Here is a 27,069-nt window from a genome sequence, read left to right as displayed (position 1 = left end):
ATTATATTTATCGTCAAAGGAAAGCCTGGTGGGTCCATTGAGAAGGACGAGCTGCAGACTTACTCGTAGGACCAAGGTCACGTCTACTGGCTTAAGAAAACGGCTGGGTGGATAGCATAGTTTGTATGTTAACGAGCTTCTAAGGTTCGAAATAGACGCACCTTCTGTCCTTCTTGCCTACAATTTCGATTGCCACGTGTCGAAAGAGGGAAATGAGGATATATATATACGGGAGGCACACGCCACCATGTGCCCACTGCCTACAAGCCGCACGGCCGTTTGCCAGCTTCTAGACGTTGGAGTCACGGGGTCTCTAAAACAACACTGAACGTTGTGGTTAACCGACTTTCGTGAAGGTTATATCACCGCCAGTGAAAAATGCCACATTTTTTTTAATGAACCATGCCGGTGTGGGCTTGAATTGATTTAGAGTGCGTTGTTTGCAACTTTGAAAAGGATTCCCGAGACACCCAGTAGCTGAAGTATAATGTCAATTCATTTGCACGTTATCGCATTTTTATGTAGCGAATTATTAACTAAATACACTGCACTGAGCTAGTACTACATCTGGTCCGAAACGATGGATAGTATGCTACAGGATGGTATATAAAAAACATTGGTTCAAAGCAACTAGTTTTGTTTTGTTAAATCAATCAGATCATCTTTAACATGTATTACTTAATTTTAGACTCAAAGAAGATGAGACTTGGACGGCCAGCCTCACTAAGCTTTGTCTTGGCTCTGTCGTACAAGATACTTTTGCATTCTAGTACTCGAGAAAGAAGACCTTTCCTCCACAGCTTGTCTTTTCCTAGGTGTAGCAAGGTATATTGATTCCCACCCTGTTGTTGAAGCACGCATATCATACAGCTCTGTAAAGTCAGCAATATGCTGCCCAGTGTGTCGGCACTCATGTCTTCGTACGCATCTTAAACAGCCTAGATGAGATTGTCGATTCCATGGATGGGCATGCGGTTTTGGATGATTTGATTGTATTAAAGAGGCCAAGGCCCAGTACGGTACGGTCCGGCGAGTTGGTAGGCTGACACAGTAGATGGATGCACCACCCATCTTCACACCCCGCAGCAACAATGTCAGGGTCCAGGGAAGACACGTGGGGCTTAGCGCTATCCTGTTGGATGAGGATTGGGCGCCGTCGGTCTCTATAAGGCCAATGCTTCTTAATAGCAGGAATAACCAATCGGATAAGAAAGTCCTTGTAAACGGCTCGATTCACCACTTCTATATTGCATGTGCACACAGCTCCTTTGGGGCGGTTACAGCTGCTTCACTAGGCGATGTTTTTCTCCGTCAGTGGCCACAGTCCCAGTTTTCCGTTCCAACGGCACTTACGATGCGGGTCATATCTTATTACATAAACGTTAAATGTAAATGTTAATTTGTTTCTGGTGAAGTTACTAACATAACTACTACAGTAACGGATGCGCCCTATTAGAGTCCGGACTATATTTAATAGTGCCACTCGAAAGTGACAGAGAGGACTTTATACGGGTGAGGACTTTATTGGTCTGACTCTTTCTAAGCTTTAATTACTATGTACAGCAGGTCTTTGAAACTCTTATAGATTCCAATATCAACAGCTTGCAAGTAAGGCGTGAGGCCACCAGGTACAACACACATCGGGCACTTGTCGAAGAGCACCTAGCTTTCACAGCCTTCGATATGGGGGCTCCCATGCTGTCCCAAACCAAGCATTTACGTTCACCGTTCATCACAAATGGAATAGCCACATCAATCCACTTCTTGAGCAGCTCGCTATCAGCCCAAGCTTGGGGTTGGTGTGCGACGAAAAGTGGCCCTGACTTTGTTTTCAAAAGACGAAATGAATATTTTCCTTTCCAGACCAAAAGTGGGGGCAACTTTTTTTCCGGGATTTTTTATCTCTGTATAATGAATGGTTAGTAAGTTTGTAATGACAGGTTTGGTCGTTTGTAAAAGGACTCTTTTCGGGAGAGGCTTGTATTTAATAGTGCAGGCATGTAGCACTCCATAGGACACTATTCGGAAGGGGGCTTATATTCGGGCGCATCCGCTAGACTAGTAATTATTAATAATATTAATTACCCAAAACAAATGATACTTTCGAACCTAAGTACAAATCGCGATTTGCGCACTCTAAACGAAAGCGGGGCATCTGTTGAGCTACAGAATGCTTAAAACTGAAGAAGTTGTGGTCGCTCAAAAATATTACCTCCATTTATGGGCCCTCGAAATTACGATACGTTTAGGAATAGGGGTAGTCAATGTTCGCAGCAGTTAGTTTTTTTCTGCCGCAGCAAGTCAAACTTTTTTCCGACGCTCCGATTGGGTGAAAACAAATTAATGTCCAGAATCATAAATCGCGCAAGTCGGGTAGCAGCAGCTACATTTGTTTTCGCCGATCTGCGACAGGAGAACAGTCGCAGATCCACTCGCAGATCTAAATGGCGCCGTGCAAGTGGAAGGCATGCAGTCGCGTTGCGGCTACAACTGACGAATCGGCATTACTATCGTGTGGGAATGACGGATGTGAGCACAGCATGCATCGCAGTTGCTTGGCTGCAATGCTCACAACGTTCGGGGCCGAGGAATCGTTCGACAGTAGCGTCTGCGGAAAACGTTGTCATCATGCTGTTGTAAAGGCCCGTAGGCTAGATCAGTCCTCTAAGAAGAGGGTTCCGTGGCACAATGATGGCCCAGATTCAAGCGTCAGCTCTCTAAGTGTATTGATTAAGTGGCTAACGGACAGAAACAACTACAACCGCTACACAGGAGGAGAGGGCAAAGTGGTGAGACCAAGCAAACGCTAGCAACTGAGGCTGTGGATGCTATCGTAGACAGTGGGGTGTCCACTGTAAGAACACCGAAGCACGTGATGAACAAGATCCTCGGCCTTGAGACCAGCTTCCGTTTGGCTTCTGACTGGTTAGCCAACACTAACCAAGGTGTGGGTTCGGAGAGGGATTTACGAGCAATAATACTACAAAGATGCCCAAGTTCTTACGAGCTGCAGCCCGTTATGGACGATAATCCTAGTACACACCCGCTACTTTTGAATACTCAAGAAGGATTCACATACAGCGATCGCGATAGCGATAGCTCTTCTTCGGAGGAAGTCGTAGAATCAACCAGAGCTGGTGGCAGTACTGATTTATGTGACAGCGCTCTAATTAGCCCCCGACAGCAACGCGAGCAGAACCTCACAAGCACCATGAAAAATACAAGCCCCGCCCCCGCAGCAACAACCGGAATAGCTCAAAGAATGGTTCATAAACGAAAAGGGGGTGCACTGGCGTGCATCGTAAACGCAAACACCAGCTCAAAGAATAGGCGTGTTTTTACTGCTGACCACTCAGCCCTCGTGTCACTCAAGGAGAAACAGCTCAGTCAGCAAATAATATATTGAGCAGAAAAAGCTAATTATTCAAAGTGAAGAGCTGACCCTACGCAAACAGAGGGTAATGAAGGTTGAAGAGGCAGAGGCTCGTATTGCAGAGTCAAATGCGCATGCGCAAAAATTGCGGGAAGAGGCTGAACATTGGCGTATACAGCGTCTCGTCACATTGCTTCGAGAGCGAACAAAGCTTGAACAGGAAGGGGTCTCACAGGAAGATATCGATCTGGCATTACCTCTTCCGATGGCAGCTATCCACGAAGCTCGAGTAAGTACGCTAGGAGCTGATGCCGTTGCCCTTCTCCGTCAGATGCGTTAATTACCGGCATGCTCAGCTCATCGTCCGCTGAAAGATCCAAGTCACTCCTACCATTCGCTTGTATATCCACCTGCCATTCGTCGGGAGCTGGCTCACTAATGAGTAGGTTGTGCAGTATACATGCACGAGTAATATGCCGAATTACTTTGCGTAGATGTCGTTTCTTTTTCATCTTCGAACGAATGCCCTTAAGGTATTGAAACCTTGTCTTCAACAAGCCTATGCAATGCTTCGACTTAACTCTTATCGACGCCAATTTGCAGTTGAAATATGTTTGTTCTCCACTCATAATACAGCCGACTGGCTTTTTGAAGGCTGGAATCATTGTTTGTGATGGTTGAAATGCTGAGTCTCCAAGTATATACTCTCTGGGTCTGAAATACGTACTCTTACTTCGATTTGGCGGGCTATTTCTCCAGACACGGTTGTCGTGCACTGTGCCGGGCCACCCCACAACAATGTGTCGTACCCTGGCAATATCATCGCAAATTATAAGCCCGTTGATCGCATAGGAGATTTCCTAGTGTAGTACGCCTCTCCTTTCGTTTGTGGTTTGAACGCTAGAGGAAAACGTGTACCATCAGCTACTCCAATGCAATTAACAAAACCATATGAACGATGAATTCGCCGCGAAATTTGAGTACGTTCCATTTGGTCTGGCCATGCAATTGTGCTACTCTCCAATGCCAGTACCGCCTTACTTGCACGACGTAGATATCTTCCGATAGTACCTTTGCCAAGACCGAAAAAGACTCCATGCTTAGACCAGGTGTTGTCATTGCCATAACTTCCTAGACACTTCAGCAATATCATGAGGTGAAGCTCAGCAGACCCACGAAATGAGCAATTCCTTCTGGATATGAGGACAGGATCATTCTTTACCAAGTCGACGAGGCGGAAGAATGCCTCTCTCTCTAGGCGAAAGTGTTCAAGAAATTCATCAGCATTCAGACACTCCGTATCAAATAGTAAAGACTTCCAGTGGTCCTTTCGACGCCTGTAGCTAGTTGGTCTGTCGACATACCGAGATCTAGCACGTTCTCTTAGGGTTGTGCGTAGGATAGGGCCAGCTCGACTTCACTTGAGTCGTCCGCATCAACAAGATACCGTAGGACCGACGAAGCGCTCCTTTCTTCGACGACGATGTGCAGCTCTCGAAGAGTAAGCTGTCTAGTACTGTGGCGTGGCATCACCACAGAAAAAAAGCTTTTGCTGCTGCGGACAGCTGAATGGGGTGGTCAATCGTCCGCATTGTGATTGGATAAAAACAAATTCTGGCGAGCCGTCAAAAGAAAAAAGATCTAACTGCTGCTAACATTAGTGATTCTCACGCTTAGAAGGTACGAAGGTTTCGTAAGCCAATCAAATCAAACCTTCATTGTTCAACTGTGAGCAGCGTACTGACAGTTGCAGCCAGTGACTTCATTGGTAAGTGAGCGCTGAAGGTGAGAATGGGGCGATCTCTACGAGCAGCGCTGCTGCTGCACCTACAGCACTCAGCTCTAAGCTATCTGCTTTGTGGCCAGGGAAGCAAGAGCGACGAAAACGAAGACGATATGTTCTACTGCGCGATAGTCTCCCACCGCTACCTGGGTCGTCCAGACGTCGTCAAAACTGGGAAATGGAGCCCTGAACAAATATTTCTGCTTGAATCAACCAATCAAATCAAACCTTTTCCTGGTCGTTTGCACCAATAACATTATACCTTCACTTCTTGGCCAAACCTACCGAGTTTTCCGAGTAGGTTTTAGTTGAAAAAAAACAGGACAGGAAGGTTTGATGTGATTGGCTGTTCAAACCTACCTGCCAACTGTGAGAACCACTATTGACGACTTCTAATGTTGTGAGTTCAATATTTTTTCAATTTTATAAAAAATTCAAGTGTTTTTTTAAAGCTCTTGTTAAAAGCAATTGAATAAGGGTGGTTTTACAGTTTTTTAGATGGAAGTTTACAATAAATGTCACAGTTTCGATTAAGTGCGAAATCAATTAAGCTCGATTATCTCGATAACTCTAAATGGTTCCTATGAATCATCATATCTCACACAAACGATAATTAAAGTATAAATAGAAGCTAAGAATTTGTCAAATTTTACAGCGTTCTAGTGTGGACTACAAAGCAATCTGTAGCAGCAGTCGTTCTAATTTGGACCTGCCGGTATAAATATTGCAAAACAGTTTAAACCCTAAATGAATAAACCCTCAATAAAAATTTGCCACCCCAATCCACCCACCAAAGATGGCTCGCGGTGCGGCTTCCCCCAGCGACGACAGCTCGTCTTCGGGCTTCTCCAGCGATGAGGACATGGTGGACGTGTCCGACTTGCCTTCCACTTCCTCACGCGCCCCCAGCGTTAACGTTGAAGTACTGGACGAGGCCGACGTGATTGACTCTACAACCGCCACATCGACTGTTCCCACCGCCCCACAGGCCTCCACAACTTCGTCCGATGTGCTGCAATGCTGCCAAGACGAGTCCAATCTGATTCTGTATACACTGAAACCTCTAGACGTGCAGTATGACCAGTATACTGCAGCAATTGGGCACATAGCATGGCATTGGCCCACATCCGAGACTGTTCCAGACGCTGTCGAGCTCGATATCAAGCTCAAAGCATACCATTCACTACGTGCAGCTCTCTATAAGACCTTCCAGAAGGCGTTCCCACTTACAGAGGACATGTACATGCAATGGATCAGTGATTCCAGTGCCAAAGGAGACTCCGTCGCAGAGAGCAAGAAGCTTTTCGAGCTGTCACGAGGAGACTATAGGTCCGTGTCGTTAACTCTGCACTATCTGCGTTATGTAAAAGAGAACGGAGACGATAAAGAGCTGCAAACCGCCATGAATCATGCACAGCTCACAGTAGGAGCCCACTTCGCCCGAGGCCACGAGATCTGGGCTCTCTGTCGGGAACTAGTTACTGAAAAATACGACGAGATGGACAAGTCACAGGACATAGAGAAGGAGAGAGCGCTGCGATCTTTATTCTGCAGCCAAATGCAGTTGCCACTGGACCATAACGACCTCGTTATGTCGGAATTTCGAGCTTGGGACGCCTATAACACACTGGATAACACTTCCAGCGTAGCGTCTAAGGACGCTTCCAGTCGACAAACTAAGCTGTTCGTACCGCTACTGAAGAAACTGCGAGGATTCGAGACGAGAGTCGCAGCAGCGACCGGGACAGAGGAGCCGTGGTTACAGTATCTGAACTTTGTGAAGCACCGTGTTGCGCCGTTGATGGCGAGTGAAGCAGAACGGAAGCAACTTGTAGTGTGTCTGTATGAACGCGCAGTGGCGAGCCTGTGTCTAAGCCCCGCACTCTGGGCGAGTTATCTGGAGTATCTAGAGCCTGACGATGTGACATCGAAGAATGAGGACAAACTGGCCATCGCACGGAGAGCGGTTCGGAATGTGCCGTTCGACTCCAGCGCCTGGACGGAGCTGCTGGTTGAGATCGAGCGACAGGGCGCTACAATGGAAATTTCGCAGTTTATCAGTACCAACCTGCTGGTCAGGGAACGTCCGCCTATGGATCAGTATCACTTGCTTAATGTGTTGCTGGTGTGGTGCGACGCCATCCGTCGTTATGCTGCTATCGATTTTGACGGGGATCTTGAAAACACAGTAGAGCAAGTGGTAGGGGCCGTCTTCTCGAAATGTCAGGAGGTGCTGAGCCGGATGTTCCCGGACTACCTGGAGGGCAAACTACGTCTAGCAGACTACCAAGCGAAGTGTTATTGGACGCTATTGCCACCGACTGGCCCCCCGCGACCAAAACCGGCGATAGAAATGAAAGTAACAAAAGTTACAGAGCTATGGAACAAGACAGTGAGCTCGTCTCTCGGAGACCAGACAGCGACGTGGATGGCCTACCTGGATGCACTACGACGAATGAACGTCTTCTCGGTGAGTAGTATACGTAAGATGGTGTTCAACGAGGCAGTGCAACGTGTCAAAGATACTCCCATGGTCCTCGCCGAGGCGTGGCTTGTCTTTGAGCGGGAAAACGGAGACTTGATGAGCTATCTACGCGCTCGACGGTATCACATCAAGCACCGAACTCAAGTCCCTCCAGTTCCCAGTGTTGTCTCGGATGATAAGAAGGTTAAGAACACTAAGAAACGAAAAGCTGACGGCGTTAAACAGGCGAAAACCTCGCAGAAACAACGCGAAGTTAAGCGTGCGAAGCCTGCTGCCAGTGAGGCGACAGCTATGAACGTGGACGATACAAAGAAGACAGAGAAGAAGAAGACCCACGACAGTCTGACGAATGCACACACCTTGTTCCTATGCAACGTGTCGAAAGAAGCGAGTAAAGAAGACGTCGAGGCGTTATTTAAGGACATCACGACGTTAAAGGAGGTCCGTCTTGTGGTCAAGACACGAGGAGAGCGCGTCAAGTCACGTGGGATGGCGTACGTGCAGTTCACGGACGACGGAGGTGTCGAGGCAGGCCTCAAACGGGACGGAGCTCTCCTCCACGGCCATCCTCTACGCGTGGAGCGCTCGAAGCCATCGGTATCTACACCGGTAAATACCTCACGTGAAGGTTTCTGGAAGCCTGATCCTTTGACACTTTATATCGGCAACTTGAACCGAGACGGATCAAAAGATCAAATTTCAGAGGAACAGCTGCAAGTCGCTCTACAGCGGGCCATGCAAACAGCAGGCCAGGTTGTTGTGGTCACCCGCGTGTCCATATTGAAAGACCGTCATGGCAAACGCAAGAACTATGGCCTTGTACAAGTAGCCGAGTCGTGTCAAGCTGCGTTTTGTCTTGCCAATGTGATTGCACTTGAAGCCGAACTAGGCGACCAAGTGACGATGAAGCCCTCTCGCTTCTCTATTGCTCATATTTTAGAGCAACAGGACAAGCAACACAAGCAAAAACAACAGCGGAAAGCCGGAGGGGATGTGCCGCATGTGAAGCCGTCTACACGACTCGCTCTCCCACCTACTGGGTCGACGACTAGCTTAATGCCACGTGCGCTGCGTCGGAAGCTTGCTGCGAAGGATAATGCGACCAAGACCGAACCTGCTGCCGGCACTGCACCGGTAACGCCGAAGAGCAACGAAGACTTTCGTAAGATGCTGTTTAACAAGTAGCGTTTAAATGAAAGTAACGTTTCTTTGGGGGAAAGTTTGTGGATCTGAAGTAGAAGATCGACGGCTCCGGTAGCGTGACGTTTGGCAACGGACGTGCCGAAAGATCAAGATCGCGCCGAGATGACTGGAGTAGATGTAGAGCGCTGTGTCAGACTTCCGGGGCGGGTTTGGGAGAGCAGATGGAGCTGTATATGCTCAGTGGCTTGCAGTACGCGTCGGGGTCGTAGCACTCGGTGGTGCCGGAGTAGAAGATCCCGCCGCACTGGGCGAACATCTTGACGCCGTTGGCAATTGGTTGCGCTACCGCTACCGGTGCCGGTGTAAGTGGGTCTGGCGTTGCCGGCACGCTGTCGGAATCGAAGCTCCAGAATCCGGACTGGTCCCACGAGCTTCTGCAGCTAAGTCTTGAGTGCCTGCAGTTGCGACCACCATGACGGACAGAGCGCCGAGTAGCTGCATCGTGGCAAATAGGGAAATGACCGGCACCGTAACCGACATGACCAACATGGTACTGCGAGGCTGTTGCCTTCAATAACATTAGGAATAGTCACTTCATAACTTCATATCACCACTAGCTATGCTAAGGACGGAATCGCTAGAGCTCCAGTCGAATGACTTTTTCCGTGGGTCTCAACTCCGGGAAGCAGACCGAGATGAACTCGCTCAACTGCTTGCAGAAGGTGTGCTGCTGGCACTTGGTCTTGCCTAGATAATACAGTCCGCCGCACTGCGCCCACGCCCTGACGCCGTCGATCTCTTCCTCCACTACGATGTTCTTGCCATCGGTTGATTCTTGGGAAGTGCTGGATACGGAAGGCGAGTCCTGTGTGACGATGTCAGAACTATGCTCGGAGCTGTCGGATGAACTGCCGGTGGTGTCGGAGACGGTTCGGACCGGGACGGAGCTGTCGCCGTTCCGGAGGTTAGACGCTTGAATTTTGGTCACCGCCAGCAAGAAGAGCACGACCAGGAGTCGCAACGAGGTCATTATGGCTAAAGGAATCTTTATCGGAGACTGCGTGCTGCTTGGACCGAGATATCGAGACTGACGTACTGATTTTCAAGCTCCACAAAGGATTCCCTGAACGGCATTACACCCGATAAGAAAGCGTTGTCACCAAGTGTAACGAAATGATTGCTAGCCATTTAATACAATACCTGTTCGCATTTGCCTTTGATATATATTACCCCATTATACATGATATATTAGAGCTACGATGCTCTTTTCTGCACCTGGCTCTGCGATATGTGTACAGGACCTGAAGATGCTAATCGACACGGCTGGATGTTCGAGGAAGCCAAAACTAAGATGCCCAAGTGATATGGCTGCATCGCATGTCAAAGGACCCAGCACTTAGTCGCATTAGTGGCCTTGAACTAGCGGCTTTTACTCCATTTTCACTTCGAAACACCTTGGAGGAAGCGTGTCCTACATGTGCCGATACAACTTTGCAACATGGAAATAGGGGTATGATTTGCAGCAGCAGAGTTCGACACGGACGACACGCTGCCTTCCACTCGCTTCGGTGCGTCCTTCCAGTGGAAGCCGGCTCGAAAAACTCTATGAAATGTGGTCGGTTGTGGTGTGTTGCTGTGCACATTCTAACGTTATAAAAATTCTCAGCTGTAGAAATTCTACAAGTTGGCTGCCAAAAACCAGCATCAACATTTTCACCTTTTTGCTGCTTCCACGTTCCGTGAGACTCCCAGAAATCCAACGATTACGCGGTACATGGTACTGGGACTCTCAACTTTAGATTTTCTTGAAAGTTATGGTGAGATTTTCAAGTTGAGTTGTGAGTGTTCGTAATACTGTGCATGTATTCTGATGAGCGTGCGTTATCGTCGTTTAAGCTCAGCGATAATAGCGACTCCTTGCGATCGATGGTGGACGAGGTTCCGTAAATGCACTTAGAGGAACCTTGCATTATCAAAAAAGCGGCATTTCCTGCACACTGAAATTCTAAACAAGGGGGGGTGCGGAGTAAGGTGTCAACCGTACGTACCATTGGTACGGTATAAATGATGCGTAAGTTCACTACACGGACCACGAATTTGTCAGCCGTACGTGTAGTACACGTCGTGTACCAATGATGCGTTGTTCACAATTGTTTTTTTTTCTCAAGTGACCTTGTTCGCGATTACACGCAGCAAGTCGAGTCCGCACACCGGTACAACAAATTTCACGGTACCAATTCAAATGTATATTATACTTTGCGGTACATTTCCATGGTGGAATAAATAACTGCAGTATCCTTTTTCAACAAGAGCCTTCCTCACTAATATCATACAGTCCACTTCGGTCTCCAGTCGGCGTCTGGATGCACATGTAGTGCGTTTGAGTTTCAGTGCCAAGTCGCAACTCTTCTCGTTCGATGTCTACGACATGCTGCGGGTGAAAACTTTCAAGCCTCGCTGCCAATGACTTCGGTACAACCTGAAAAACCTCCAGCGTAGTATGCAGCCGCGGAATGGGGTACTCCCCCATAGGTCGAACTACAAACTTGACCGCAAGCCGCGTCGAATTATCTGTGAGCCACTCAGCAATGCGCTTTGTAACTAGAATCTGTCCACCAGTTCCCAAATCTCCAAGCTCATTGGCAATAGCCTCCGAAGCTCCAGTATAAATCAACTTGCCGGTCACTGCATGCACGTCTCGAACGAGCGATCCTTCAGAGCTCACTGCGTCATGGACACCCATTCGGACGCGTAGTCCATGAAATATCGTCCTAGTCCCAACCCGAACTTTTCGGGTAGCTGGTACGAGTCCGTGGAGATGTTTTGGCCATTTCGCATTGAGTAGATGAAGCTGTACTTCCAGACAATACTCCACGGCGTCTTGGATTGTATGGAATGCCAGTTGGAACGAGTCTCCTGCAGTAGTGATCTCGTAGCCACGGTACGGAGCTAGTGACCCCCGCAGAATGTCATCGTGAAGTTGAGTGGCTTCCTGCATGATCCGACCGTCTCCTATTGCCCATAACGCACTTGAAGATTCGATATCAGTGAACACAAACACTGGGTTGGTGTAGGGTACATCGGATCCTCGAGGCAGCGGTGTGCAATCCCGACGTAGCCTAAATCTCGCCTTGATATCGTCAGGAACACAACAGCGCACGCTTCGTACGACACAGAGCTGACTGCAACCGGTGACGATCGAGAGAGCAAATCCGCGTAGATAATAAAACACAAAGCTTGCACCAGCATAACTCGAAAGACGCATAGTCTTGCTTGGCGCTGCGTACATGACAACCGACGAGAAATAGAACTGGAAAACGAACAACGCATACACCAGCATGATCCACTTTAGTCGCCGGTACAGTGGAGAAGCCTCAAAATTTCCATGTACACTCTCGTAGTTACGGCCCTTGACTCGAAGAAATACCACCGTCACAATCATATAAACTAGTGCAATGGTCTGCAGAACGTAGACGCTCAAGAGCATGATGTACGCGTAGCTTGAGTAACCAGAAAAAACGACCGCCAGAGCGATGTCGGCAGCGAGGAATAGCAATATGAGCAAGTGGCCGACCCAAGCGTACACCCGGATCTTGGCTCGCTCGTGTTGATCTCCTCGGTCCATGGAGACCGCAACGAGTTTCGAGAGCTCGTAAACCAACAGGAACATCCAAATGGCGAGGCCAAAGTGGGTCGTGTCGCCGACAGTAATGGCGGCAGTCACCCAGCCACTTTGTTGATCTCGTAGCTTCAGGACGGCGCTTGTTCCAAGTTGATATAGCTCCGTTCCAACCAAATTTGTTCCTCCGATATCGTCGTCCGTATCTGCTGTTTGCGTCGTGTAAACAGCGAGCCAAATGAAGTAGACCAACCTGGCTGCGGCGCCGATGCACTGGTAAATGAAAAAGATTGCGAACAGCCACTGGACGCTGGAAGCGCGGACGTCCCAGTCGCGATACAGCTTGAAGACGAGCAATGCCGTCCCCACAGCCGATAATGCCAGAGCGGTGATGCACAGCACCGCCCAAATCATCAGTACAGAGTGAAATTTTAAATGCCAACTCCCGCTTGATGCACGCTGGACGTACGCGTGAATAAATGTCGACTGGGACGAGGACACCGTTGCCTTGAGTCTGTCCTAAAATCTGTGTTGCTCAGGTGGAGTGGTGAATCGTCTTTGCGCTCTTCGCTTGCCGAAAACCATCTTAGAATAGGTCACCAACCGTTTGGTTGCTGGCACCGTAGATCGAGCCAACGGTTTAGAGTCAGTAGAGCAGCGTTTTAGTCGTTTCTCATCACCCCATTCTCCCGTCCCAACGCAGCCGGAAAATAATACCCTGCTCTTTCACGGTTAGGAATTTCCTCATCGAAGTTACGTTGAATATTCAATGTTGAATCATCGAGCTTTAAGCGTGATGGCAAGGCATGAATCAACAATCAGTGAGCCGGGACGAGGGGAGCGCTTTATCTTTGTGCGACGCTTCGAGCAGCGCAGTCCCAAGATCCCGAGGGGGTATATCATCTAAATTTGTGGCGGATATTGTCAAAATTAGACCAAACCGGATGGAAACCAACAGGAGACCAGCACAAACATTGAACGCACGCGGCTCCGCGGATTATAAGCGGCAATGGAAGGGCTACCAACACTTGTCGTGCCCGATGACCCCGAGACTGGAGCGATCGAGCGTCCAAAGACTCCTCCACCGATCCAGATTGACGAGAAGCGGTTGCTGAGTAATACGACGCATCTACCCGTGAAATTACAGGCACTACCCATTTCTCCGATAGCGTCAGAAACAGAGTCAACTCCTCGTCAACCTACAGCACGAAATGAGCCTCAAAATTTAGATTCAAAGCAAGCCACTTCTCGACAACCTACAGCTCGAGACAATTCTCAAACTTCGAGGCTTCCAACAGCTCGAAATGAGGCCTCACCGTCAGGATCTACCAAGACGACCCCGAGGCCGCCTACTATCAACGATGGCGTACAAGAACAGCCCGTCGAAACCCCAGTCCTGATTATTGGTATTGATACTACCATCGAGGAGCGACCTGAATCGGCTCGACCTCTCTCACCTCGCGCCGCCTCCTTGAGTAGTAAAGACTACAAGGCCATGGCTAAGCGAGCCGCTGCGACAGCCAAGCTCGACCGTCTCGCAGCAGGCAACAAATCTGTGTTCGACGCTAATATGAACGACATCGCAGCGTTAGGTATCGGCATGGAGCTGTATTTCTTGCTTATCAAGTATCTAAGTTGGGCCTTCTTTACGATGGGGATCGTGTCGCTTCCGGCCATTATAGTCAACTACTACGGTGACGGTGTGACGGCCAAGATGGTAGATCCACTACAACTAGCCTACGCATCACTAGGAAACCAGGGCGTGAACCCAGACATCGCGAGCGACCCGACTCAATGTCTCCCCATTGGAGAAATCGACTGTACCGGCGCTACCGTCAATACGCCGTTCACAACCGACCCACAGAAAGTGGCTTGGATCGTGACGTCGAGCGATGCGATCTATTCTTTCGTCTTCCTCATCGTGTATCTTCTGTTCCGTCGCCACGCCAGACGTGCGATTGACGCTCATCAGAACGAACACCTGACGCCGGCCAAGTACGCGGTCTTCGTCCGTGGTTTGCCTCCGGACGCTACAGCTCGAGAGGTGTTAGAGCACTTCAACTCACGCTATGACCCGACTCAAGAGGAGATATACTATCCCTTGTGGCTTGGTTGCTGCTGGGGACGACGGCCACGTCGAACCAAGCACTCGTTGTCCAAAGAAGCCGTCAATTGTAATGTTGTCAACAATCTAGAACATCTTTGGCGACCTGATGACCTCGGCCAAGCGCGGCCCGTCACAGGCCAAACACGACTGAGCATGGCCGGCCTGGCCAGACCAAGTACGGTCGACCAGCATGGCAAACTGAGCCCGGCCAGGCCAAGCACGGTGGGCCAGTCAAGGCCACTTACGGGGCCACCAGGAACTCCGCGTCTTGATGACAGTGTGGCCAAGCAGGAAGAGCATCACATGTACTTGGGTACATGGATCGCCGAAGTAAGTATCGCTCACCCGACTGGCGGATTATTGAGAACGTTCTTGGCCATGGAAGTCCTGACTCGTAAGATCTCCGAGGCCCAAGCTCTCGTTAGTATCCTCACGCAAGAGAAGGAGCAGGCTGAACTTGCTCTGCAGAACTGGGCACCACCTCCAGGAAAAAAGAACCCCAAGAAGCCGAAATCGACGTTTAAAAAGGCCGACGAACTGTTGTTACAGGCCACGACGAAAAAGCTGGAACGACTTCAAGCTGCGATGACCAAGAAGACCAGCAAACTCAAAGCACTTAAACAAGCGAATAAACAACTGCAGGAGCAACAGAAGCAAGAAGCGGAAGCAGCAGCTGCAGATAATACTTGTACACCAGGGCAAGCCAAGACAGTGAAGAAAAAGAAAGCTCCAGATGCTAAACCGTTCGATCTCAACGCCTGTGAGTGCGCGTTTGTCGTCTTCAACAACCTCGAGTCGCGTCGTCGATGTCTTCAAGACTATCGACGGTCAGACCAATGGCTACCACGTAAATTTCAGCCGAAAACGTTACGTTTTCGCGACGGTAATTTTCCCCTTACAGTGGTTGCAGCACCCGAACCGTCAAATATTTTATGGGAAAATCTCGAAGTGACAGCTCAATCTCGACGACTCCGCCGCAGTTTTACGAACGCAGTGACGTTTCTACTCTTACTTCTATCGGGTGTTATCATCTCTGCAGCGCAGTCAGCACAGCAGACTTTCAAGGATAAGGCACCTCCCGCTGGACTCTGTGAATCCACTTTACCCGAGATTTTCTACGCCAGTCCTGACTTTCTGGATGCTAAAGCTACGTGGAGCCTCGAGTGGGACGTTAACGCTACATGCGCACCGGGAGATAGTGGCGAAACGCGCTACCACGTTGCGTATTCGAATGGAATTTTTAACGATATCACGGTGGAAAAACCTACGTCTCCTGTCAATGAATTACATCGTTGTATAGATCCGTGTGTTTCCGAAAAATCGAACACAAAATGCAACACGCTTGCATGTTTTAGTGGCGCTGCTCGCGAAGAAACTGGTGAAGACTGCGAGACGTATCTGGCGAGTCATGCTCTCTATTGTCTGTGCACTGCCCAACTTCAATCCAGTATCGCGGAATTTGGAGTGATCGATGGCCCTCAAGAACTGTGGAACACATATGTCCCATGTCGTGGCTTTTTGACCGATTTTCTCGCCAAAAATGCTTTTATTGTCATCGCCTCCGCTGTCGTGGTCATTGTCAACATCGTGCTCAAGTCCACATTACGAGGCTTTGCGTCTTTCGAGCGACATACTAGTGAGTCAGCTAAAGCCTCAGCTGTGGCTCTCAAGATGTTCGCAGCGCAATTTCTCAACACTGCCATCATTGTGCTTGTAGTGAACGCTGCACTATCACTCAGTGCCATTCCTGTTCTTGGAGAGCTCTTTCGAGGCAAATACAGTGATTTCCAGCGAGACTGGTACCCGACTGTGGGCATGGGAGTCACGATGACTATGCTGATCAATGCCATTATGCCGCAATGCATACTGTTGCTGCAACTGTGTGTAATCAGCCCCTTAAAGCGCTGTCTAGCACGTCGGACTGTACGGACACAAGAGAAAATGGATCAGCTGTATGCTGGACCAAAGTTCGACTTGGCTGTTAGATATCCTATGGTCCTTAACTCGGTCTTCGTGACGCTGGTGTTCTGCGGGGGCTCTCCGGTGTTACTTTTTATCGCAACTTTAGCGTGTACCGCAACATTCTGGATCGACAAATTGTCACTTTTGTGGCTTTACAGTGTCAAAACAGCGTACGATGAAGCGCTGGGTGAAACTGTCCTGGGTTTATTACCCTGGGCGCTGGTAGCTCACTTGGGTTTTTCTTCTTGGATGTATGGCAACACGGATTTATTAAAGGCCCCAACTCTGAAACTCGGCTGGGTGTTTGAGTTATTTGGGCTTAGTACGGACGGTGCCACAGATACGGAAGAAATGTACAACAAGCTGGTCGCACAAGCCACTACATTTGACCCACTAGGCAAGAATGGCTTCATCGTCAAAGTTCTCCATGTGAACGTGATGCTCATGTTCTTCCTCTTCGTATTGGTGCTTGCTGGTATCCTGCTTTCCGCTGTTTGGGTGCGAGTTCTTTTACCGGTTCTACGCAACACGGTGGGTCGTATTCTCCTGGCAATTTGGAGTCGTCTACGACCACTGTTCCGCTTCTGTCGATGTCGCTGTTCGTGCTTTAGAAGACGGAAAAATGTAGTTAAACCCGAGCCTTCATCTGATGACCCACCAGCTCAGAGACCTCCAACTGAAGGGTCTGCTAAAGTTGCAGCAGAACTTATACTTACGGACATCCCTTTAAGCCCTCCCGTTCTACCGACGAATAAAGAAGATGGGTTGAACGGAGCTGAGCTCTTAGTGCAACGGTCTTCAGTGGTGTCAACAGCGTGGGCAGCAGAGCCAGCGCCACCAATTGACACCGTACCCAAGGCTCCGCTATCCGCTCGACCAGTACCGACTGAGGTGGTTCTACCGGAGTTTACCGATGTCTTCCGTAAGTCCGTAGGGCCGAAGTTCCGTCCGGACGCCAAGGTGGGATTCAGCCGCGACTCTAGTCGTCCATCCGAGCTAGTTCGGTACTGGAAAGAGGAGACTACGAGCAATGGGTTCCACCGAAAAGCAGGAGACCCGATGAGGACATGGGAAGCGATCCAAGCGCCCGTAAAGACGTACGCTATCGAAGCCAACGCCAAGTACAGACTCGCTGTGGCTGAGCTCGTGGCAGCGTCTCGACGTGCTCTTACAATTGCAGAGAACCCAGAGACGCCCTCTACCAAGCCTGAAGATGCAACTGTAACCTCATTTTTTGAAGGCGCAGTCAGAACAGAGGACACTCCAAAAGATGCGGATAGTGCCGGGATACTTGAACAAGTAGGTGGATAACCTTTTTAAGCGATAGTTGCATGGATTGTGTATTTAAACTCATAGAGAGCGCACTTGTTCGCTTCATTTTCAAGCGTTTCTTGCGTGTCTTACTTGGCTTCGGCCATCGTGTAGAAACCTTGAGCGTATTTCTTGCCGAACTCGGCTGCCGATGTAGGTGGATGCTTTAGCGCTTTACGTGGACTCTCGTCCAGCTCCTGACGATGTTGATAAGAATCTACTTTAGTGATATTCGTCACTACGGACTACAGTGTAGCAAGACTCTCACCTCGAAGATGGTCTTGATGTCACCATCGTGTTTTTCGAACAGTGTCTTGAGCTTTTCAGCCACCTGCGGGTCATACTCGAGAGAGTCTGAATGCTCTCGAGCGCCCTTCGTCGCGTGTAGCTCCTTGCTGACCTTGTTTAGCTCCGACTCGGACACGGCCGCTCCTTTCTTCGCTTCCATGATCTTTGATTCTGATTCTGTTGAAGATTCTGAAGCGACGCGTCAAATCTAACTTGCAGAAGAAATATTCTACATAAGAATATGCTTTTTGTTATATTTGGTAAACAAAATCCTGTTTGATTATTTGGCATAAATATCGCCTTTGTTGCTTATTTCTCCTTCACCAGTCTTCGCATCAGTTTCCTCCTTCTCCTCTTCCTCCTCCAGTTCATTCGGAATAGGCGGCGATGCGAACTTCGGACTCTGGGTCTCCTCTTCATCCTGTCCCGACCCCGACTCGTAGAACGCTTCCAGTTGGTCCGGATCGGCCGTAACGACCAGGTCCACCTCGTCCAGCGTCACTAGTTCCTTGTCATCTGTTACTATCCTGGCCTCAGTGGCGGCCGCGTCTCCATGATGGGCCACCAGCGTCTGATAAGTGCGGAGGTCGTTCATGAAGGCACTGGCCAACTTTTGGCGTCGCATCTCCAGCAACTCGCGCTTGCGGCCCTCAGACTCCTGAGCGATCTGCGTCTCGAATTTCTCGAGCTCTTGCTGCTGTTTGGCCGCAAACTCGGCGTTCTGGCGGGCCGCGTTCTCCTCGCAGTGCTGTACTAACAGGTTTTCCACCTCGTCGGCCTCTTTGGCCAGCTTGAGCACCAGAGTCCGGACCCCTGCGAGCTGTTGACGCACTCTAGACACCAAGTGGAAGTTCTGGGCTAAGAATTGCTCGCTGGCCGCTTGAGCCTGCAGTGTGGCCCGGGCGCGACCCAATGCAGCGTCAAGTTCGTGCCCACTTTAGTGGAAAAAGTGACACATTAGTAAAAAAATTATTATACCGTTAAATACTTAGCGTATTGTCTTGCAACTTGCATGGCCACAAACGCTGATTACCTGTGCATGAGTTTCTGGTGGTTGGATACTGCTTGCGATTGTAGTTTTTGCTGAGCACGAATGAATGCCTGACCTTCATTGCGTCCAGAAGCTTCGGGAGATTCTGGCGCAATAGGTATAGCGTTTTCAGACGCCACTTCCCCAGTGGTGGTACTAGACACAGAGCTGAAGGGGACTGAGCGGCTACTGGCGGCTGAGAGCTCGCGCTCCACTACGGAGGACAGCTCTCGCGACTTGGCCACGACGTACTGGAACCCAAGCATGGAAATCAGTTGAAAGGGGAATATGTCACTCAAGTGGAGTGACATGATTATTTCGGTGGTCGACATTACCGGTACAGTAGTAATTTACACGCTTTTAAGACAAGTATTATTATAATAATATTACCGGTAATACTAAAAGGTGTAACACCACCAAAAAGCAAAGCAACCAGCAACCTATTGAACACTGCGCCGTTCCCCTAAATGGAGTCAGAATGATCCAACCGAAGTATCCGCTTGGTAAGTCGTGTGGCACCGCAATGCGAGGGTTCTCTCACTTGCTGTCAGCCACCCAGATGGTGTCCGAAAGCCTGGATGTTCGAATCAACATCACCGATATTATTAATATCGGAGACCAATACAGTTCGCCAGATGGAGAAGCCCCAAACCTGTTCATCTTGTCTGCAACTGGTCCACCCCATTATTAAAATTCGACCAAAGCCAACGAGACCTGCGCAAACGCGCGCGGGTACAAGAACCTCCTTGCTTTTGCACGTTTATTTATCAACCGACCATGGCGATGATATGGGCTTCCATGGGGTTAACGTCGATCCTGCTGTCCAACATCGCGTCCATGCTCATCTCGTTTAAGTTGTACCGCGACTGGGACATCCGGGTGTCCAGTGTTCGATGGTTATTCCTCACGCTCTTCGTTTATCTATGGCTCTACACAGTGGGACGTGCAAGCTATTATCTCTGGGTCGTCATGCTCCCAATCAAAGAATTCGTAGACGGCAACAACGCCGTACCGTACACAAGCAAGCAACTAGACCAGCTAGGAATCTACGCCACGACAGATCTCGAGGCTGCGCGAAGGTTATTCCCGACTACGATTCTGTGTTTCTGTGACGTCATGCACTTCGCTGTGGCCTTCTGGGTGTTGCCACTGATCTACGAACTGTCGAAAATCGCTGCAAAGTCCATGGACAGAGGCACCGCCAAGGAACAGGCCAAAATTCGGATGTATATTATCGTGGGCCATGGCCTTATTACTTGCTTTGTGGTCGCAGTGGTCGTCTTGAGTATTATCGGAGGTGGGTACTCAAGTTATACCTATCGATTAGCGCTGTGCATCTACGTCATGCAGATCATCACGCTCGTGTACATGGGAGTGGTACTCTTCCTCCTCAAGTGCAAAGGTCGACATGTTGAGTCAATCAACGGCCAGTTCAAAGCCTCACCGGTCTACAAGCGGTTAAAGTGGATCATGCTTGCGTACGCGCTCTTTGCGCTCCAGTACGAGGCCACGTCGCTCTTCACGTATGTGTACACACCTCGTGACGAGGCGACATTGAGTTATATTGGCCTCAGTCAAGTGATGTACAACGCTACGGGTCTTGCGTTGGCGTTGTGTACAGGCTGCAGTATACCGTGTACATTGAGACTCTGCGGCTGTTGCATTCCCGATGAGATGCTCGTCCAACTTGTGGTAGAGTCCAACCGAGACGAGATTCCGTGCATTTACGATCGTGATGAGACGGTGAAGCCTCCTGTTTTAAACCCGGTGTTTGTGGTGACGGATATCGAGTCTTCGAGTGCGTTGTGGGGTATTGAAGACGGTAAGGTGATGCAACGGGCAATTCAAATACACGATGATACGCTCCGCTCATTGCTGAATCTATACAGAGGGTATGAGATTACTACGGCTGGAGATTCCTTTCAACTAGCCTTCCATACAATACGCGAAGCTGTTTCGTACTCTCTACATGTCCAGCTTCAGTTGTTAGCTGCCGATTGGCCTAAAGAGCTTCACGGTCTGGTACCAGCGACCAAGAAGCGACGAGCCGGACACCGCGTTATTTTCCGTGGACTGCGTGTACGAATGGGGATCCACGATGCTATGGGTTCCGACGGACATCTCCACCATAGTCGTCATGCTGTCACGGGTAAAACTGTGTACACCGGAGCGTCAGAGGTGATTGCAAGCGAAGTGAGTGACGTTGGAGCTGGCGGACAGATCCTCATCACGCGGCGGATTGCCGACTGGTTGATGACCAACAAAGACGTCTTGCCAATAGATTACTCTGTCGATTACCTTTGTGACTACATGGTCCCACAGGTTAACATGCACGTGGCAGTGTACGAAGTGTTGCCTGAAGGACTCGCTCGACGCAAGAAGATATTCGCACAAGACCAAAACAGCCGCATCCCGCACGTCGCTAACCGATCCGCCTCGGGCTCCACCATACTGGAGAGCGGTCTGGAGACGCCCATGGGCTCACCTACTTCGTGGTTCCAGACACCTCGGACTCCTTCCTCAATGCCTTAGCACGTTTAGATAGCAAATTTTTGTTGCCCCGTTAGTACTGTAAAACTAGATCGTCTGCGACTTACATATTTTTAAAAATATGTCGACATTTGCTGTCTCTGCGGGGGGACCCCCTGCGACTGGGAGGTGATCCCAGACATTCTTCGACAAAAAAGGTTCGGAAAGCTAACATTAAGATGGCTAATTTTTTTTGATACGGTTGTTAGCATAATTGTCAATAGCAAAGTAGAATTAAAGGCTGGGCAATGTATTTGGTATCAACCAAAACTGCCAACGCTTAGCTGGTTTTGCGTCTCTTCACGTCAGGTTCAAGCTTCATCGGAGGTCCCGTTGCGGTACTGAGCTTTTCGTTGACGCTTTGTTTCTTGCGCTGCAGTGGCCTGAATTGCATCAGGTTTTCCTGTACAAGATAACTCATCTTCAGCTGCATTGGCATATCGTCGTTTTGCCATGACTGTAAATTGCAGATTGCCGTTGATGTTGATTCCAACTGTATGGTCAATTTCCTTTATCGTTACGTACAGTTTGTCAAATCAAACAACAATTTGTTACTTTAACGGTAAGGGTCATTTTCCTTCATGTTTACGTAAAATCTTGAGCTAGATGTTGCTGGTACGTATATCCAACGGCGGCTGCACATGCATCTGCTCCGATTAGCTCAGTGGATGGACGAAAAGATGCTAAAAAACCAAAGACTTACATCGCTGCTGCCATCGCCGCCTGCGCTCTCACCGCCACCAACGTCGCCGCTGACGGAGCCACTGGCGCAGATTGACAAACCGAAAGAATAACGTTAGCATTAGCAGCCCGCTCAAAAAACCATCATCTGCTTCTCCACTTCTTCTACTAACCAACTCAATAATAAAGACTTACATCGCTGCTGCCATCGCCGCCTGCGCTCTCACCGCCACCAACGTCGCCGCTGACGGAGCCACTGGCGCAGATTGACAAACCGAAAGAATACTGTAACGTCTTTTTGCTTTTTCCAGTCTAATCACATACTAAGTACGATATTTTGGATGTTGTCCGAACGTTGACCCATTTACGTTACGCTCACGCAATTAATCCTGTCCATTACTCATTCTGAGGTACTCCCAGTATAATCTTTTTTTCATTCCAAAATAGAACTCGTACTGTACGTGTTTCCATGCAACTTCAATGCAAAACTTTGCATGCAACCCTTCTCGGCGTTTCTAATGGACGCGCTGCATCGTCCTCGAAAGCTTTATTGCTTACACTCCAAACGAGCTTTCTTTAAACTAACTAGCTGCGCATGCCCGGCTTCCGCTTGAGTTCATCGCGAAGGCCCAGCGAGAAACAGCCACGTTCCACCATTTGGTGCGGCGGCACGAACGAGGCGGACAGTGGCGTCACCACATCGGTCTCTTCGTCGTCATCGAAGTCGTCAAAGCGTCCGGGCCGACGCTGCCGCAGGTCCACACGCCGCTTATCTTTGCTCTTTCGTTTGCCCCTAAATACGTTACTACTGGCACTGGAGTCGCTGGGTTCGCCCTCGAACTCCATCTTAAATATGTCGTCATCGTCGTCTTCTGTGTTGGTCAATCCTTCGTCGTCCGTGTCCTCGCACTCCTCGGCGATGCCGTCGGGGCCTGCATACGGCCTCCTTGACCGGCCATTGTTCACTGGGATAGCTAAGCCGTCGTTGTTGTAGCGCTTCTTGCTCTCCAACGGCCAGCCTCCCGTCCCGAGCATCATGGACGGCTCTTCCCACGACAATAATTGCACGACAGGCTGCTTAGGGTCATTTGAGTTCTGAAAGTCGTTGCTGCTTCCACGTCTCCGACGGGACTCAGAGTCTCTTCTGTCCGACAACTTCTCCCCATGCGACGGGATCGCCGTCGGCGAGGTTATACAAGAACCGGTGGGGATCTCGATCGGTGCAGACACGCGGTCCACCACCATTTGATCGCTCTTGGATGCGTGTCTTCGCGCCCGGAAGAGATGAGACCGCAGGCCGAACACGTACGAGGACGTCTTGTCCTCTGACGGAGACGTGGCCCGCCTGCTTCTGGACGACGACGTGGATCTGCTGCTCGGCCGAGCCGACGTCGACACCGAGACAGACGATCGTCCTCTGCTGTTGTTACTGTTACTCTCGGGCCGACGCGTCGTCTCAGCCGTCGCCGTGGCTGCAGTGCGGCGACGACTTGAAGTCGTCTCGGCACGTCCATTAGCCGTTCGCCGACCCCCATCTCCATTTGGGCCGTATCGACCGCGCGAGGGTGTGGCTAAGTCCGGTGTGAAGATGTTAAGTGCACGTAGGTAGTTGGCCCTCCAGTTCTTGTTCTTGTTGGCATTGAGCGCCAATCGCTGGCTGCTATTTGCCATGGGTCTGTCTTGTGTCTGCCGGTGGCGCGTCGTCATCAGGGCCGCACGCGGGCAGCCTCACGAGTCAATACAGTCGCTCAAAATCGTCGACTTCCTAACTGTCCTCTGGGCCGCCGAATGCCTACGTCGTTGGCTAACAGCAGACTGGAGGCCACCCGCTGCTGGCCGGAACGTCTGTTGCGTCTCTTCCTGGGGCCCTTGCGTTAGAGTTAACGACTGGCCCGCGGCTCTTTGCCCTCGAGATTTGCGTCTGCGCGAGGCCCGATGCGCGATCTTTCGTTGCCCGAGCGTCTGGAGCGCGGCCGGTGCGATGGCCAAGCGGGGCCGAGGCGCGTCCGGTGCTGCTGTCCTGTCAATCAAGAAATAAGACTGGCAAAAGGTGCAGACGAAAAAACTTGGCAAAAATATCGCAATATTTGCAATAGCGACAACCCAGCTTTTTCTTTGAGAAAAAATGGCTGGGGACCAACTGATTCGTTTGTCTCGGTGGGGTTGGCGGGGTGCACATGAAGACGGTTGCACTCGCGCCATTGCGGCCAGGTCTTATCGTGCACGAGCTCTCTCTGCATGGCACTGATACATCGTGAGGGACGACAGAAGCTAACGCTCGAGCTACCGGCAACAATTGACCAAGGACTGGTCTCGCTCTCTCGCATGTACTAACTATTCAATTTGGATAGCACGCACACGTAAGTATTCGCCTGCTGGGTCTGCCAGCTCCATGCACTTCTGTAGCAAGGAGCAGCTCGGTATTATAGACTCTAGCAACAGAATACACTGTCGATAACGCTAGTCAGGCAGACAATAATACAGTCTTTACGGATACAGAATTGCTCATGCCAAGAGCTCGAACATTTTCAAAAGGTTGTTTCAATCTGGCTGGCTGTCAACGTCTGCGCAGGATTCTTTTAGGCAAGATTAGCGAAAAAATGGAAGACACGGACGCGAAAGACAAAGCATAATCCAAGCAGATGTGGAGCGCAGACGTGTGCGACAGCGGCTTTGCCCGCCAGCGCTGTGATGAACACGACGCTGGCGTGCTTTGACTTGCCAGGTTGAGTCAACTGCGAAGGGCGCTCGAGGTCCGGGAAGGCGCATCGCTTCTTCGCCAGCGAATGGCTCTGCGTCGAGATCGGACACATCCAAGCATGTCGAATATTCCCATCGACGATCGCAACGCTCCAGCGCTTTCCGTACCTCAAGACTGAATTCTTATTGTCACATTCTATTGTCAAAATGTGCGGCAGCAAATAAAGTGCCTGTCACAGTTCTGGCAAGTAGTACACATGTATCATGTTCCGGGGACTGGCTGGCAGCCAGCCAGTGGCTGCCAGTCGAATCGAACTTCGGTTACCGAAGGGCCTCCTTGCAGGCGATCTTTCACGAGTGATCTTTTATCAGTCTGACGTTGGAAAACTTTTCAGTCTTTTCTTGCAGAAAGCCGATGTTTGTAAATGCACGACGGCACGTCACTAGCAAGAAAAACTAGGCAGAATGCTGGCAAATTCCGGACTCAGATACCCAGAGTTCGCCCAGGTCTAGCACGGCAACGAACCCGAGGGATTCGAACACATTCGTTCAAGTCCTCGCAGCAAAAAATGCGCATGCTCGCATCTGTATCAGATGCTGCAGCGTGCCCTGCAAGAAACGATTGCGCAAATTTCTTGATCGCGGGTCTTGCACAATCCTGGTTCCCCCCTTTGCTTACCTGTGACGATGTCATTGACGCCCCGCCACGTCAGTTCCTAGAGTGACAGAGCAGCAGAGAGACGTGGTCTGGCCTCTTCATACATTAAGCAAAAGCGAACATCACCTCTTAGATTAGCACCTGTTGGGAGTCTTCGATTCCTCTAAAGACGCAGTATATTAACAAGCAATTGCTGAGCAGGTGCTCCCTGTTGCAAGAATGGAGCATGAATACGAAACTGCAATTTTAAGATTGTCTTTTCTCCCAGACATCAAGAAATGAACTGTGCAATTATTTTTATAATTCTGTTTAATGAAAAGCTGCCTGGATATTAAATCCTAACACATGTTCACGTTTGTAAGGCGTAATTAGCAGGTAATGTGTGGAAAATGGACCACCCGAGTGCCAACCGTAATTCCTTACTTAGCGAAATTAGGGCCATTTCGGTGCTATTCAATCTAAAGAGCGAATGTGGATCTCCCATCAGTCTTCAACGGCCAATACAATGCTTCTTCAAGGAAGCGAGTCGGTGGAGCTGTCGAGATATCTGTGTATACGACTGATCCTTGAATAAGTTTTGGTAGTGCATAGAAACCAAACCTAGATTTATTATTCCCAGGCCGGGAATTAATAGCTTTAATTAAAAATTCGAATGTACTTATTTTAACCTCCAAACCGGATGCTGCATAATGCAGTTTAGATTTGAAGGCTTAAACTGAATATATGCAGTTTAAGCAAATTTAATCTAAAAGTTTGTATTGGCGCCCTTTCCCCCGACACATCGGTATACAAACCGCAAGTCAAAATATTGTGGCGTTTCTGTTCACGCGTTTCTTTTTCCACCGCGGGGAGTGACCGCCATTTATCAAAATTTGTAAAATGCAATTTGAGAGGTTTTGGGAAGCTGCAACTGATTTGCATCACTTTGCAGAGACAACGGGCAGGATGCCGGTGCACGAGTGGCTATCAGAGACCGTAGCCCCGCCTTTTCAAAATCTCTCTCATTTGAAAATTTGCGGACCCAGAGCGCAAGTCGACCCAGAGAAAATGGTGAGAGCCGCTGGCAGGGTGCTGCGTGACTTTGAAGTCACTGGACGCGACTTATCGTTTAAATCGGTGTGGAAGGAGCTGAAAAAAGTGGATGGACGCGCAAGCCACCCCCGCGACGCAGTTTAGACGGCCGTTATTTCTACATTCGGTCTGGTGAAAGCACAACTGGGACTGAAGGTGTCCATTTTTTTTCGAGGCGAGGAGGCTGTGCTTGAATACTACGCTAACGGTATGTACTGCTTCTATTAATCATTTTGATGTAAACTAATTATGCTGAATGACTACAGTGCTGCGCTCTCATGCTCCTCTACCGAGTGCTACTCCGCATATGGCACCTGGAGATGCCCAAC

At 49.6% G+C, this 27,069-nt stretch overlaps 9 protein-coding genes across 9 annotated transcripts; 3 read left to right on the top strand and 6 right to left on the bottom strand.

Annotated features, from left to right (window-relative positions):
• Positions 1 to 3,558: 3,558 nt before the first annotated feature.
• PITG_04116 (uncharacterized protein) lies at positions 3,559 to 4,901 on the bottom strand (the record flags this gene model as incomplete). The annotated part of the gene is made up of 3 exons (XM_002905777.1): positions 3,559 to 3,645; positions 3,718 to 3,783; positions 4,415 to 4,901. 3 exons carry the CDS (start codon positions 4,490 to 4,492, stop codon positions 3,559 to 3,561), a joined length of 231 nt encoding a protein of 76 aa, XP_002905823.1.
• A 1,051-nt stretch (positions 4,902 to 5,952) lies between these two features.
• Positions 5,953 to 8,851, top strand: PITG_04115 (uncharacterized protein; the record flags this gene model as incomplete). The annotated part of the gene is made up of 1 exon (XM_002905776.1): positions 5,953 to 8,851. One exon carries the CDS (start codon positions 5,953 to 5,955, stop codon positions 8,824 to 8,826), a length of 2,874 nt encoding a protein of 957 aa, XP_002905822.1.
• Positions 8,852 to 9,351: 500 nt separating this feature from the next.
• Positions 9,352 to 9,863, bottom strand: PITG_04114 (small cellulose binding protein, putative; the record flags this gene model as incomplete). The annotated part of the gene is made up of 1 exon (XM_002905775.1): positions 9,352 to 9,863. The coding sequence occupies one exon, from the start codon at positions 9,812 to 9,814 to the stop codon at positions 9,422 to 9,424; it is 393 nt and encodes a 130-aa protein (XP_002905821.1).
• A 1,308-nt stretch (positions 9,864 to 11,171) lies between these two features.
• Positions 11,172 to 12,817, bottom strand: PITG_04113 (uncharacterized protein; the record flags this gene model as incomplete). The annotated part of the gene is made up of 2 exons (XM_002905774.1): positions 11,172 to 11,188; positions 11,230 to 12,817. 2 exons carry the CDS (start codon positions 12,815 to 12,817, stop codon positions 11,172 to 11,174), a joined length of 1,605 nt encoding a protein of 534 aa, XP_002905820.1.
• A 595-nt stretch (positions 12,818 to 13,412) lies between these two features.
• PITG_04112 (uncharacterized protein) lies at positions 13,413 to 17,697 on the top strand (the record flags this gene model as incomplete). Its single annotated transcript, XM_002905773.1, has 6 exons — positions 13,413 to 14,639; positions 14,808 to 17,096; positions 17,139 to 17,210; positions 17,253 to 17,276; positions 17,331 to 17,569; positions 17,616 to 17,697. 6 exons carry the CDS (start codon positions 13,413 to 13,415, stop codon positions 17,695 to 17,697), a joined length of 3,933 nt encoding a protein of 1,310 aa, XP_002905819.1.
• A 907-nt stretch (positions 17,698 to 18,604) lies between these two features.
• PITG_04111 (uncharacterized protein) lies at positions 18,605 to 19,367 on the bottom strand (the record flags this gene model as incomplete). Its single annotated transcript, XM_002905772.1, has 4 exons — positions 18,605 to 18,620; positions 18,728 to 19,006; positions 19,105 to 19,172; positions 19,242 to 19,367. The coding sequence occupies 4 exons, from the start codon at positions 19,365 to 19,367 to the stop codon at positions 18,605 to 18,607; spliced, it is 489 nt and encodes a 162-aa protein (XP_002905818.1).
• A 511-nt stretch (positions 19,368 to 19,878) lies between these two features.
• On the top strand, positions 19,879 to 21,633 carry PITG_04110 (uncharacterized protein; the record flags this gene model as incomplete). The annotated part of the gene is made up of 1 exon (XM_002905771.1): positions 19,879 to 21,633. The coding sequence occupies one exon, from the start codon at positions 19,879 to 19,881 to the stop codon at positions 21,631 to 21,633; it is 1,755 nt and encodes a 584-aa protein (XP_002905817.1).
• Positions 21,634 to 21,910: 277 nt separating this feature from the next.
• Positions 21,911 to 22,520, bottom strand: PITG_04109 (uncharacterized protein; the record flags this gene model as incomplete). Its single annotated transcript, XM_002905770.1, has 3 exons — positions 21,911 to 22,033; positions 22,334 to 22,394; positions 22,507 to 22,520. The coding sequence occupies 3 exons, from the start codon at positions 22,518 to 22,520 to the stop codon at positions 21,911 to 21,913; spliced, it is 198 nt and encodes a 65-aa protein (XP_002905816.1).
• Positions 22,521 to 22,896: 376 nt separating this feature from the next.
• PITG_04108 (uncharacterized protein) lies at positions 22,897 to 24,328 on the bottom strand (the record flags this gene model as incomplete). The annotated part of the gene is made up of 1 exon (XM_002905769.1): positions 22,897 to 24,328. One exon carries the CDS (start codon positions 23,980 to 23,982, stop codon positions 22,897 to 22,899), a length of 1,086 nt encoding a protein of 361 aa, XP_002905815.1.
• Between the last annotated feature and the right edge of the window lie 2,741 nt (positions 24,329 to 27,069).

The sequence above is a fragment of the Phytophthora infestans genome, genomic scaffold (assembly GCF_000142945.1).
Source record: "Phytophthora infestans T30-4 supercont1.5 genomic scaffold, whole genome shotgun sequence".
Lineage (NCBI taxonomy): Eukaryota > Oomycota > Peronosporomycetes > Peronosporales > Peronosporaceae > Phytophthora > Phytophthora infestans.
This window is presented reverse-complemented; position numbering and strand designations above follow the sequence as displayed.